This window comes from Panulirus ornatus, chromosome 42, assembly GCF_036320965.1.
Source record: "Panulirus ornatus isolate Po-2019 chromosome 42, ASM3632096v1, whole genome shotgun sequence".
In the NCBI taxonomy this organism is placed as follows: domain Eukaryota; kingdom Metazoa; phylum Arthropoda; class Malacostraca; order Decapoda; family Palinuridae; genus Panulirus; species Panulirus ornatus.
Genome location: NC_092265.1, coordinates 1,723,734 through 1,738,394, shown reverse-complemented (window position 1 = coordinate 1,738,394; position 14,661 = coordinate 1,723,734). Strand labels below are relative to the sequence as shown.

The 14,661-nt window shown below is 41.6% G+C and overlaps 1 protein-coding gene across 1 annotated transcript; it reads right to left on the bottom strand.

The window, feature by feature from the left end:
• Positions 1-1,351: 1,351 nt before the first annotated feature.
• On the bottom strand, positions 1,352-11,358 carry LOC139761811 (alkylglycerol monooxygenase-like). Its single transcript, XM_071686299.1, has 9 exons — positions 11,138-11,358; positions 10,741-10,871; positions 8,630-8,781; positions 8,036-8,135; positions 5,202-5,395; positions 4,631-4,782; positions 3,464-3,598; positions 2,336-2,449; positions 1,352-1,953 (listed from the first exon to the last, which is right to left on the bottom strand). The coding sequence occupies exons 1-9, from the start codon at positions 11,246-11,248 to the stop codon at positions 1,645-1,647; spliced, it is 1,398 nt and encodes a 465-aa protein (XP_071542400.1). The 5' UTR covers positions 11,249-11,358; the 3' UTR covers positions 1,352-1,644.
• Positions 11,359-14,661: the final 3,303 nt, after the last annotated feature.

Here is a 14,661-nt window from a genome sequence, read left to right as displayed (position 1 = left end):
TAGCACTTATGGATCTGGAGAAGGCACAGAGATGCTTTGTTGAAGTTCTTAAGAGTATATGGTGTGGGAGGTAAGCTGTTAGAAGCAATGGAAAGTTTTTAGCAAGAGTAGGAAGACAGGAGAGTGACTGGTTCCGAGTGAAGGTAGGTCTACAGCAGAAGTGTATGATGTCCCCATGGCTGTTTAATTTGTTTATGGATGGGGTGGTTAAGGAGGTAAATGCAAGGGTTTTGGAGAGAGGGGCGAGTATGCAGTTTGTTGGGGGATGAGAGGGCCTGGGGAGTGAATCAGTTGTTCATCGATGATACATCTCTGGTGGCTGATTCGAGTGAGAAACTGCGGAGGTTGGTGACCGAGTTTGAAGTGTGTGAAAGGAGAAAGCTGAGAGTAAATGTGTATAAGAGCAAGGTTATTATGCTCAGCAGGTTTAAGGGACAAGTTAGTTGGAATGTGAGTTTGAATGGAGAAAGATTGGAAGTGAAGTGCTTTATATATTTGAGAGTGGACTTAGCAGTGAATGAAACCACGAAAGTGGAAGTGAGTCATAGGATATATATATATATATATATATATATATATATATATATATATATATATATATATATATATATATATATATATATATATATATATATATATATATATATATATATATATATATATTAGGTCTAGCAACGTGCCTATCATGAAATGTAGTATGTGGTCAATACACGACAGAGCTACCCGGTTTATATGGACCTCTATTAATGTTCGTGTTACAATTCTTTGTCTATCTTGTAAGGGAAGATTCATTGATAATTCTCTCGATCGAGGGGTTAGAATTTGATATTTCATCAACCAATGGGCCTTTATTGCCATATATGTACGGACTTAGCTAAACACATTAGCCAGAGTATCCAACATGATAGTTCAGTTTAGCGAGCTCAGTCACGTATGATTTACCAAAATGTTAGTTTCTTCCCTTTTTCCCATCTGTTTAGGGTGGATCAAACACATAAAGCCTTCTACAATATCATGCATATCCTCAACTTTAGCGAGATAATTGAATAATGAAGACTTCCACATCCACTGTAAGCTCCACTTTAATTTATCATTTACAATACGAAAAATTAGACGTAAATCTCCCTACAGTCTTTATTTGAACTCCTTTACTGTACAGTCTCCTTTTAAACCACAGGCAAGACCAGGTTTATTGTTCTAATACCCAGCTGCTCATTCTGGCATCGAATAAAACCGTACCTTCAACCATGTTCTTGTACTGGCCATCACCGAACGTAAGTTCAATTTGCCAGGTAATGACATTTGCCTATCTTGGTCAAACAGCGCTAAAAAGGACTGAAAACAAACAGCATTCCATAGTATTACCTACTTGTCTTTATCACTAAGCTAACCGTCGTTAAGATTTTCAAGTCATGATACGACAATTAATGAAAAACAGTTTAATCACAGATACATAAGTCTCAGGACAAGGCTGAGGATGTGATCCCATAATTTCTTATGGGAAATATACCTTCCAAGATTCCAGCAACATTCACTCGCTTAAAAGAATTCTCAACGGCACAGGTCCAGTCGTCAGTGAAATGTTAACATAAAAGACTATCATGTTTGACTCCACGTACATCACACAAAGGTGGTCATAAACAATTAATGGAGCTTCTCTCTCCCTACAGCACCGTTCCGGGCCTCTGGCAGGTCGGCCTCTTTTGCCTTAGCCCGAGTGAACGACGCTAAAAGGGGACTCAGGATGAGGCTAAGAACGTTGATCATGAACGTAAAGGTGATGGTTGTGGTACCTTCCAGCATCGGGTAGATCTGGTAGAGGCCCAGGGACATAAGCAGACGAGCTGGTTCGAGCCAGACCGTGTACAGGTGGCCATCGTACAGACCGCCCAGCGAAGTGTATGTCGCCAATATGTACATGAACTTCAGCCCGGAGATCCAGCCTCTCGTCACCTGGAAAACATTACACCGTCTACAATAGGCTCTTCCTCTTAGTGTCGTTATCTAAAGACATACAGGTATGGTTGAATGCTAATTTAAGATTATCTTTTTAAAGTCGCAATAGAGATAGGTCTCAATTCTATAGCAGTATAATTTTCCGACGACCAATTCCTTGTAAGCCAACCATCCATTACAATGATTTATAAATTTGCTTCCGTAAAGATGTATTTGTCCTTAAGTGAGATAGCAGCTGGTATATCTTTCTGTAAAAGACATACTGGAATCTAAGTTCAAAACACATTTAGATATTGGGAGAAAAGAACCTAAGAAGTATTCTAGAGATACCAGGTGGTATGTCAGGTTCTTGACCCTGACAGCCGATGGTAATTGGTACCTTGAGTATTTGTGAGAGCTCCAAGTATGCAGGGACCATGAGAACGCAGTGGACGACCATGTAGAGAGAGATCCAGGCAGGTATATCCAGCGTGGTTTTCTTCCTGTCCCGTACCTGACACAGACAACCACACTTAGGATCACATAGGACTTTAATGTTGTTCTTACAAAGGTTTCCTAAAGTAATATACACCATAGGATATGATTCCAGGACGGAAATATGGACTTGATGTAAAAAGATAAAACTTGGTCATTCTTGGTATTTTGAACGTATTTGTATTCATGTTAGAGGCCAAGCCAACCGTCCAATCCTCGACAGCCAACAAAGCTAACTGAGAAGTGTAGCTCGCAGAAAGTTTTAGAATAATTTAGAAATATAAGCAAGTCCGCATCTGTAGTGGGTGGTCAGCACCTACCTACGTGCTACCCATTTGTCTTATATACCATTGACGGGGAACACTAATTCCAATGTTTGTGTGTGTGTGTGTGTGTGTGTGTGTGTGTGTGTGAGTGTGTGTGTTTGCGGTACATGGTACAGATTGTGGATTAACTATTTAGCAAGTCAGTGGGTATAACATACCAGTGGGCAGTGGTTAAAGTTAACAGAGGTAATGACCTCAGGTATTGTTTGCTCAAGCTAGAGGGACGTATCATGCACAACGTAGATATCATCATAAATTTCATACATATTCGCCATTTCCCGCATCTCCGATGTAGCGTTAAGAACAGAGGACTGAGCCTTAGAGGGAATATCCTCACTTGGCCCCGCTCTCTGTACCTTTCTTTTTTTTTTTGGAAAAGCAGAAGACGGGAGGGGAGGATTTCTAGCCCCCCCGCTCCCTCCCCTTTTAGTCGCCTTCTACGACACGCAGGGAATACGTGGGAAGTATTCTTTCTCCCCTATCCCCAGAGATAATCATCATAAATATAATCTATTATTTACGGTTATTGGCATAACTGTAATACGTGAAACTCACTATCGTGAAATATTTACCTAATTGCCAAAGAATTTTGAACTACCGACCAGTTTGTTTTCATGCACAATACTGAAGTATTATAAATAGTTAACAACGAAATTGATCTTGAGTGATTTTTTTCGGCATATTCTTGAGTTGTAAAGATGACTTACGTCAGGAATGTCCTCCAGATTACCAAGGCGAGGCTTGCCCGGCGTCCAGGCGGGGCCGTACAACAAAGCTCGTAGCTTGTTGGGTATTGTGTCCATACTGCGGACCTTCTGCCACAGTTCTCTCCACGACACAAACTGCAACCATGATGTTCTTTCTTTAGTAAACATACAACACTTGTCGTGCTCGAGTTGCAAATGAAGATAAGGTTATTCTGAGAGCAGTTCCTCCTTGACACTAGCTTATCAAAGATAAAATTTTTATAAAGATAGGCTTTCCTTAAAACCAGCTCAGTGAAGAAGATAAGTGTGAAGGTGTAGGTGTACTGATAAAGTGGACCCAGCTCAGTAAAGATATTATCCTGAAGGTGATGCTTGCCTTGAACCTCAGTAAAGATAAGATAGGATGTAATGATGATAAGGGATGTGTAGAAGACGGTGTGGTGAGGATAAAGTGCTGTCACGATTACTTGTGAACTTAAGTAGTGAGGATGAAGGTTCGATGAAGATAACGATGTGAAAAATGAGGGCGTAGTGAAGATGACGGCTTAGTGAAGATACAGTTAAGCATAAAGGGGAATGTGATCGCAATGACCGGTTTTATCTGACCCCCCATTATACCAAGCTAAGTTCAAACTAGCTCTAGCATTGATAATAATGATAATGATGATACTACTGCTAATAATAATGAGTAATGAATGGTAATAAGATTATGATGATAGATCTAATGACTGTTGCCAAGCTGTTGGAGTTAAGGTGAGGCGGTTAAGGTGTATTATTCCACTTCCTTAACTTATGGCTGTGGAATGAAATGAAGACATCAAAGAGGTTTAAAAGTTTATAAAAGTTTTTAAAGATTTCCTTGACTGAGAGTACACACTACTGATTAAGGTTCTAAATAGTCTATTTACGAGCTTGACGATAAAGTAAATTTGTTTCAACCTAACCTTAGGAACTTTAGGAACACAGAGGAAACGGGTTGTTTGATTATGGTGAATTTTCTAGATCTGCATACAACCTCTGAATGTATATAAACGAAACATAAGGTTAGTCACCAGTTTGCTCTGGTTTTACAAATACCTCTCGAGAAACAACAGTGAAATAGAAATGTTAGACACCAGAGCAATGACTATGTACAGGTAGACAGAAGTGTGGTGGCTGATCACTTACCTGGACGCCGATGATGTGGAAAGTCTTGTGCTGACTAATGGTGCCATAGTTCACCGGCTCTTCCTCACTCTCCTCAGCATAGGTGCCAAACATACGGTCAAAGATGATCAAAAACTGGCCATAGTTCTTGTCAAGAGCGTATTTGTTTGTTCCTGATGGAAAGACAAAATGCAGGAGGACTTGATTTCGGTTTCTCAAGTGTTTATGTAGACCTGACACTTGATGAAGGATTTTGTGTAGGACGAGGGAGAGACAGAGTACTGGAGAATACTCTACATAATTGCTGAACAAGGGAAGGTATCATCATGGTTTTTCTCTAGCGTCGCTGGTCTCTGCACAAAATCTATGGGAAGCAGCAGCCAGACGCGTGCCGCGGATTCAATGCGAAGGAGGCGGGCACGAACATACACAGCTTACAAGAACAGTGACTGAAACTTTATATCAGTAGAACAGAGAGAGGCAACGTTACGGTAGGAGAAAAGAGATATTTGAAGGAGGTTGACAGCAGTTATGTTTCATGCTTGAGAAAAGAATACTTAAGCTAGGAACAACTGAGGAAAGTGCTGCTGACCGTGGTGGACGCGGTGATGGCTTGGCGTTACAAATATGAACTCGTAGATGTCACCAAGCACAGGGATCACCTTCCCCAATTTGGGCACATTATTGCTGTGTGACCACGTAGCCCACACGTACCCCAGCAGGTTATGGACTAGAAAGACAGATGGTGGCAGACCCAAGACCGCCAACGGCAGGAAGTACAGCCACCTGTGGAATGGTTGGTAACGCTGATCATACTGGCTAGAAATTATGATCAAATTTTTTTTAAATAGATTGATAAATATATCCATAATATCATTCAACATTGGCAACCTTTGTAGAGTAATTGAAGTGTTACTTGGTTCCAATGTTCCTGCCAGGAGGGGACTGGCTACAGCCTTATTAGTTATACATATTGTCCACTGAAACATCTGCAGACATGTCTACAAACTGTCAGGACGTGTCCCTTGTGGGAACTTCTTATCATCTTACGTTCCTGTTGCTCATCCCTGCCCCGCAATATGGTTAACCTGCACCTTAATCTGGTGAGAGATCCGACATATTTACGGTATATAGCCGCCATCTTACTGAGGCCTGCTCAAGTTTTTGACCTGATCTTGGCAGCGGGGACAGCCTGCACGACGCTGTTACACCGACCCAGTCTGACACGGGACCATTCAGTCCAGGAAGAAAACACGTAATGGGATAAACTGAGATTAAAACAATGTATTATCCTCCCTGTGGCTGAATAAACCGACACTCACAGATAGTAGTAGTGGGATGGAAATGTGACAGACCCTCATTTACAACAGAAGTGGAATGGAAGTACCACAGACAGCTACAGACAGTGGTTCTGGGATGAAACAACAAGCAGACACCCACAGGCATTAGTTGGAACTACAACAGACACCTACAAACAGTTCTTGTGGGATGGAACTACAACAGACAGGCACAGATACTAGTGGTTTCTCAAAGGAGTGACATAGCCAGACGTTACGTTACGAATTACTGTGCCAGTAAAAACCTCCAGCACAGTGTCGACCATCTTGGGTTCCAGATAAACTTCCAGGTTGTCTTGGAAGTGTAGAGCCTGTCTTCTCACCGTCCTGGTGAGAACACAGGGTCCTACACGACTGACGTCCTCAGGTTAGAACTGGGTTACCGAAAGACTGTAGCAAACTGTGTCTTATTAAGCCTCTGCTTAAGAGAGACCACCAATCTCGCAAATCTGCTCTCGGGAGATTAACCTGTCCTCATTTTATGCTGTATGACTGAAGCAAAGTTGTCTAGCATATAAACTATCTCACAAGACAATCAGACTAGTGTTGTAACCACATGAACTCGTCTACGTCAGTCGTGAGGCCAGGTACGCTTCACGTGCTCAAAGCGAAGAGGAAACATGATGAACCTGAGCAAAGCATGATTGCCCAGAGCATGGATGATTTTAGTACCAGGAGATATTGCCTTAATCTGTCTCCGACTATCTCTGCTCCTTAGGATATCATATTGTATTTGGCCCTTCAGCTAAGCCCGTCCCCAATGAATTTCTGCACCAGCCCTCTACACCAGCGTTGCTTCGCTCATACATCCACGCCGTTTTACTCTCTCGAGGCCGAGAAACTACTTAATTGACCCTTTAACACCCACGGTTGCTTGTTTCCCTGGTAGTTTGCTGGTTATACCTTAATGATACGACTTACTGTAAACAGTGACATTCCATGTGACTCTGCATCCCATTTCGACTACGTCACACTTTCACTGCGCTTTAATTGATTTTACTGCTTCGTAGTGTCGCACTCTTTACCGAGGTGCTTCTATAATCTCATCTGACGACCTACTTACAAACTCGTCCGATTTCACTCGCCGTCGAGGATATAAACTCATGGGCAAATGTTTTACCTTGAATGAGGCAAAGTACTTTTTCGTCAACAGGACTTTAAAGATATGGAATGATTTACCAATCAGAGTAATCGAAAGTATTACGTTTAATTTGAAGAACGTTTAACAGACTTGATAAATATTCCGCTTCAAATTCACGACTGACGTTATTTGCACCTCCTTACCCATACGATAAGTTTACATGTCTTCCTCTTTGAAAACTCTGTATGTCTTTCTACTCCTACCACATTAACCCACGAGTTTCTGTTCGCTTCCACAATCACAAACAGCCTGGGTAGGATACAGTGGTCTGTTGCTATTCGCATTCCGTTGAAAAAGGAAAAAAGAGTTCGAAATCACACACTGTGACCCTTAGAATTGGAAATAAGTGAGTCTGTAGTACCTGCGTATCAGCTTGACCAACTGGCTGAACCAAACCAGGACACATTCAGGCTGTACTGGACCATACCAGGACGCACATAGGCTGTACTGGACCATACCAGGACGCACATAGGCTGTATTGGACCAAACCAGGACACAGCGAGGCTGCAGTGGATCAAATTGAGATAGACCTAGGCTTTAGTGGACTAAACTTTAAAACACAGGCTGTAGTGGACCAAACCATGGTAAACCCAGGCCATAATGGACCAAGCCAGGACACACCTGGACCGTAGTGGACCAAGCCAGGACACACTCTGGCCATCATGGACCAAACCAGTACACTTCTAGGCTGTCATAGACCACGCCAAGACACACCCAGGATGTAATGAACAAGCCAGGGCACAAAGGAAGCTATAATGGACCAGGACAGGACACACTCAAACTGTAGCGAACCAAACTAAGACACATTCAGGCTGTAATGGAACAAGCTGGGGCACAGTTAACTTGTACATCTAACCAAGCTTGGGGTTACCCACACTGAAACAGACCAAACAAGGGCACAATTAAAATGCTGTGGACCAAGCTGGGGCAGATCCAAGATATGCTCACTTGAAGGGCGTTACGAAGATGGAGTTCCGGCCTGCCACCGACAAGTCGAATTGCTCAGAGCTGTGGTGGATGTAGTGGGCCGCCCACATGAAGGCCACCTCTGTCAAAGACAGCAGTCGTTATCATACGCCAGTCTCGCTCTCGGTACAAATACTTCAATATAAAGTTTCTTCATAACTTGACTGAGTTTCATGTTGTATTACCTGAAGCTCAATGTTCATCTCATGAAATATGATAATACTCCGGTAACATATAAGATTGTTGGGTATTCCACATCTATATGCATGGCGTGTGATCCCAGTGTTTTTCTTCGCGTACTATGCACACCTGTCGACCAAAGGTCATAAGAGACATCCACTGGTCCCCGAAATCAAAGCTAAAGACCTATAACCATCTCGATACCCACCTATCACTCTTGGCTCCAGTTCACCGAATAACTATAACTTGGATGGTGGATATGTAAGATAAGTGATCTTAGATAAGCAGTTAAAGAATTTTATCACAAAAAAAAATATGATTCAGTCCTTGTTCTTCTGTTCAGCCGCCTCTGATGTTACTTTACCTGACATTGTGGCCAACGTGAGGAGGCCTTACCATGGGAGGCTCTGTGCCACCAGTAGTAGCAGAAATCGACGCCCGTGATAGCCAGCAGGTAGGTGTAGAAGGAGTCCCAGGCCAGGGTTCCGATGCGGCAATTATGGAACACCCAAATGTAGCCCGTCACTTCTATTCCTTGGTAGCAGAACCTGTGGTAAGACGGTTGTCAATATTAGACGAATAGAAGGAAGCTTCTCTCTAGTGCTTGACCCCATGTTATCAGATGCACCTAAGTGCAGCATGCTAAAATAACAGATGAAAATATACTATCATCGCTGGGAGGAGTGAGTGTAAATGTAACGGAATCCCAGACAGGTTTTATCCCGGAACACTGAAAGAGGCGAAAAATGGGATAGTTAAACCTTTGGGTACTCTTTTCAATAAGTCACTAGCTACGGGAAATGTTCTATATGAATGGAAATTTGCCGATGTGACACCGATAGTTTGAAAAAGGTATTCAATCTCTACAGGAATATCATCGTGCAATTAGCTTATCGTTTGTAGTTTGTAAACCAAAGGAAACCATGATTCGCTATAAGATTGTAAACTCTCTAGTGACCTGAAACCAAATAAGCAGAAAGCAGAAGCTGGAAAATGGGCGAGCAAAATCCATGGATTCATAGATAGGACTTATGACTTCAAGTCTTGGGAATTATCCTCACTCTTTGCATCTCACTGGTAAGTTCCCACCTTGAATACTGTATTCAGTTTTGATCAACCTACTTGAAAGTCAGGCAGAATAGAGGGGAGACAGAGGCAAGCTACCAAGATTATTCCCGCCCTAAGAAACATCCTACAATAACGTCCTGAACTAATCAAATCTAGCTTAGAAAAGAGAAGGATGAATGGTGATCTAATACAAGTATTGATGATCATCAAAAGCTTCAATAACCTCAATCTTACGAGCTCTTTAATGAGAGATTCGTGTGAGTTTACTCATTCTGATGTATATAAGATCGTTTGCAAATGTTTTACACAGAATGAGGCGAAGTCCTTTTTCTCCAGCAGAATTGTGAGTATATGTGATGAATTACCAGTTAGTGTAGCTGAAAGCAGTACCATAGAAACACGATACATCGTTTCAAATCCACAACTGATATCATTTTCACCTTAACTATAAGATAAGTTTACAGGTCTTCCTTCTAGAAGAAGGAAACAGAAACTTGTGGATTACTGTAGTAACAGTAGAAATACACACAGGTTCTTCAATCACGAACACCCTCATTGGGACCCATTGGTCTGTTGCGGTTTGATTGCAGCTCTGTTCACTTACGTTTAGTTGACCATTAAATTTGAGGCAGCCAGGTGCACTTGACCCCGTATCAGTTTAGGGTTTTAGGGTTTTGAGTGCCCGCTTGTCTGACGATGCAAGATTTGTTTTGCTGACAACCGTTGGAAGAATATTGATAAGTAATATCAAATTTAATGAACGGGAAATTAAATTGATTGTTTAGAATCTGTCTAATTAGCTGTTTTGAACATTAATGTTTATGGTATGGTCAGTGGATAAAGTTACATGGATGCACCGACAGCCAAGTGTCAAGCCTCCTGCTGGTTAGAGTGCAGGATGTGCAGGGGGAACAGAAGGCCTTGGAAGTCATTTATACCTTGATCCTCCTCAGCCCCTGGATGCCTCAGTTGTGTTCCAGTCTATCACCCTTTGGGTGTCACTCTTACCCTTTGGAAGAATAGCCTAACATTTTCTTATAATCCATGGAAGCCTCAATTATGCCCAATTCTCTCTCTCTCTCTCTCTCTCTCTCTCTCTCTCTCTCTCTCTCTCTCTCTCTCTCTCTCTCTCTCTCTCTCTCTCTCTCTCTCTCTCTCTCTCTCTCTCTCTCTCTCTCTCTCTCTCTCTCTCTCTCTCTCTCTCTCTCTCTCTCTCTCTCTCTCTCTCTCTCTCTCTCTCTCTCTCTCTCTCATGCCATAGCCTTCCATGCTCTTTGAAAGTCTCATCTTCGCTTCAATTTTACTTTTGGGAGTCTCTGTTCTTACCGGCTCCCATCACTCGTGTAAGTCTCAGGCATCCTGCTCGTATTCACTGGTAGACCTCAGCTGTACATCCTGTACTCTGTTGTGGGCCTCAGCAATGCCCCACATATACTCACTCCTTGAAAATCTCAGTAAGGATGCCTGATGAAAGGTTGACGACGACATAGTGTAAGTGACAGGCCCGAGGGCTGTAGAGCCTGAGCAAACCCCCCTCCACCAGAACTGCGATCACTATGAAGGGAAGAGCCTGCAAGACACATAAGACAAAGGTCATTTGTGTCATAAACAAGTCCAGAATGTTTACACATCCCCGTATAGCAATTTAGCATTCGAATCCTGGTTGGCCCGTACTTGATCCGTAGGTAACGACGCCAACCACTGCACCAAGGAAGTTGGTCTATTCACCTGGAGGATGACAGAGAAAATGTTTTCATCTCATCATCAAAGAACAACTGAGAGAGTTAGACAGAAGTATAGGCTGCTGGTGACCCACCAGCTGGAGGAACCACTTACCGAGGAGACGAAGTTAGGCACATCTGTAATGCTCTCAATGTAAGTCTCCGATGGTGAAAGGGAATAGAAGATGGCCCGAATTCTGTAGTCCCAGGTTAGGGTGTCGTTCATCGTGAATGTCGTCCGCTGGTCAACCCAAGGTTACGTTCGGTGCTGTTCTTAGAGCCTTTGTCCGCACCTACTGCACGAACACGGCGTCTGAAGTTGTCTGAGCCAGCCACGGTGATGGACGAATATAACGAGTAACTGTTGCGCAATAAGATGAGTGGATGAAGTGGACTTTTGGGGTAGTACGTCCTGATAGGTGCTTATCTGGACCTTTATATCGTCCTAGAAATAATACGGATAATGTTTTTACATGACTCATGCTGTTTTATAGACTCCCGGAGCATTGAATTTCGTCTCATTCATTTAGTTTGTATGAAAGGAGAAGATTTTACACTATTACCAGTGTTTAAGGGAGAGGTTACGAAGAAATCCTAAATGCTGCTTTACAGATAAATCAATCATTGCAGAAAGATTTCCCCCTCCAAAAATATAGACCCCTTTTGAATTGGAATTTTATAGCTGATTTCCAGAAACACATCCCCCTGAATCATCGTGGCACTTTCGAATATAAATGATAAATTAAAATGTGAGGTTACGGTATGGAAAGACCAATACTAGAAGGAGAGATGGGCAAAAATCTAGAGGTATTTCCTCATTTAGGCTACATTTGTAAAATTTGCCCCGCAAGATAAGACGTCCATAGCCATCATCCGTATACTGTTGGGTCTACTACGTCGTGACGAAAAAGCTCTCGCAAGAGATCAAAGGAAAATACACAGAATATCAGAGGACGGGAATTCAAACTTTACCTGGACTATACCAAAATGATATATTCATCCCAAAAGCAGTAAAATATAACGCCTTAATGAATTATAGATCAGTTTGTTCGAAATGACAGGCAAAACCTGAGACAAAAAAAATCAGACCACCGACTACAGACCACTCTGCACGATATATGATCACTGTAGACAACATATATACGTGCAGTGTGTCACGAAGCTCTGTCCTCTTCATATCCAACGCTCTCAGATCCACTTTGCCCTGGAGTTCAGTATGCACCACAATAAGTCGTTGGCATTTAACCAGGACGACCCTGGTGGAGCCGAGGCCTTTACTTGTCCCCTTCTTAACTATCTGAAACAATTAAACACCATACCGATGTTGAATGGATGCAAGGTATGAGTTATTGTTGAGATTGTACGAGAGTTAATGTATTGGAAATGAACTGCTTGAGAACAATATTCTAAGTGAGGTGGGTCAATCGAATAAGAAAATAATAGTAAAATTAGTTTGCAGGCTCCCATCACAGATAGACACCAGAGATACAAAGGAACATAAAGGAATTCAAACACCAAAAGACCATTAGGTCTTTTCGAGGCTGTTCGTAATAGAGGAAGGTATCAGAGACTCAGATTGATATGATAAAGACGAAGCATTTTATGATCAGATAGCAGAAATTGTAATGGACATGAGTCGATCACAGCGGGAGATTTTACGGAATATTATCTAAGTAGGAGAAATCCCTTTCAAGTATCTGTGGGCGTAGGCTTTGCGTAACTTTGGTTGATAGTTCCCTTATACAAGTAAATGAGAAACCTGCTCGCGATGACATGATATTAGATTTAGTTATGACTACAGTTTTTTTTTTTCTTTTCTCACTGTCTTCCTCTGATCTATTAAATTTGATGACTACCCCACTGTATCACACCTTAACTTTAAGTGTCTTAGCGTACCCTAGTACCCAATGGCTAAATGACTTCAAAGTCAAACGTAATCATAACTGAACGGTCTTTAATGTCGTAATGATAACCGCCAATTCTTGCCCTTTCTTTTATCGCCGAAATTGCATGTGGCAGTTCTATATCCTTCAGTGATCTTTCATGCATATTTCTTTACCTTTCCCTTTTCTTCTTTATCTGGTTTACATTATTATTTCAAAGAAAATATAATAATTTATTTACTTCTATCAATTTCTTGCTTCACAATATCTTTTTCTTATCTTGATGCCACTTTCTTTCGTAGATTCATCAGTGTTGGATCACTAGTATCTGTGTGTCTGACCTGTAGAATCTCCCTGTGACTAACATGTACTGTTTCATCATGGTCTTTGGCTGCTCCATCCCTGAGTGTACATATCAGTCTTTGTACAGCTTCACTTACTCGTGTAACCTCTGCTTGTATGACCCCAGATCCAAATTCGACATCAACTTTCAAGCTCTGCTTCTTTTATATGCTGACTAAAGTGCTCTTTCTACACCTCCCTGCCCAGTATTTCCAATAAATTTTGTATATATTTTAGTCATTTCTTCAAACTGAAGAGCACGTAGGACATTTTGAGAAGGCCCATCAGATCTTACTTGTGTTTTGATGAACTGACCTTCTTTCCCTGGTTAAGAATGTACCTCTTGAATCTGCTTCACTAAGCTGAATCTCTGTTCATATCCGCTGACTGTTTTTTAGATCCCTAAGTTTCTCTCTCATTCTCATGACGCCTCTTATTACGTGCGTTTGTATGTTACCGGACTTAGCGTCTTTATAGTTACAACGCCAGGAAAATAGTCAAAAAATTCTCTTTTGGCGAGGCTGTATTATTGTCAGTTGACTTCAGCGAATACAGCTTCATCAAACAACTGAGTTTAAAGGAATCCATCCTAACGCTGCTGCTGAATGTATCGCAGCCTTGGAGTTGTGGCAGATATTGCGTTGGGGGTCCAGGGGTTATGTAATAATAATGATAATAATGATAATAATAATAACAATAATAATAATAATAATAATGATAAGAATAATAATAATGATAATAATAATAATGATAATAATAATAATAATAATAATAATAATAATAATAATAATAATAATAATAATAATAATGATAATAATAATAATAACCTTGTTGCATTGTCTATATATTATCCAGTACCCATGACAAGACTAAAGCAATGATCTTATTTCTAAACTTAAAGAACCACCAGACAAAGTTTCCCACGATAGATTGATGCTTAAAGTCAAGGTCCTGTGGATTGCTGGTGGCATAGGAAACTGGAGGGACGCCTGGTTACGTGACTGGAAGCAAAGAGTCGTAATGAATGTGAAGCATCACCGTGGTCAGCCGCTCCTAGTGGAGTCCCCGGGGGTCCGCCACAGAACCTTTTCTTTACGTCACTTATGTTGATGACATTGATGAACGGCTGGATAACTAGTTTCTATATTTGCAGATGACACAATGATCAGCATTGCCATATCAATAGAGAAGGATACGTTAAGCTTACAAGAGGATCTAAATAAGATGCAGAATGGTCTGGAAAATGGCAAATGCCAATTAACGTTAATAAATGTCAGCTGTTTGAAATTGGAAACCTCAACAAGAAAGGGAGTGACGATTGCTGGGGACTGGTTACAAAAGACGAGGAGTGAAGCTGAGAATTCTATCTTCCACTCTGCCTTCAGACTACCACCACCTCCTCCTCCTCCTCCTC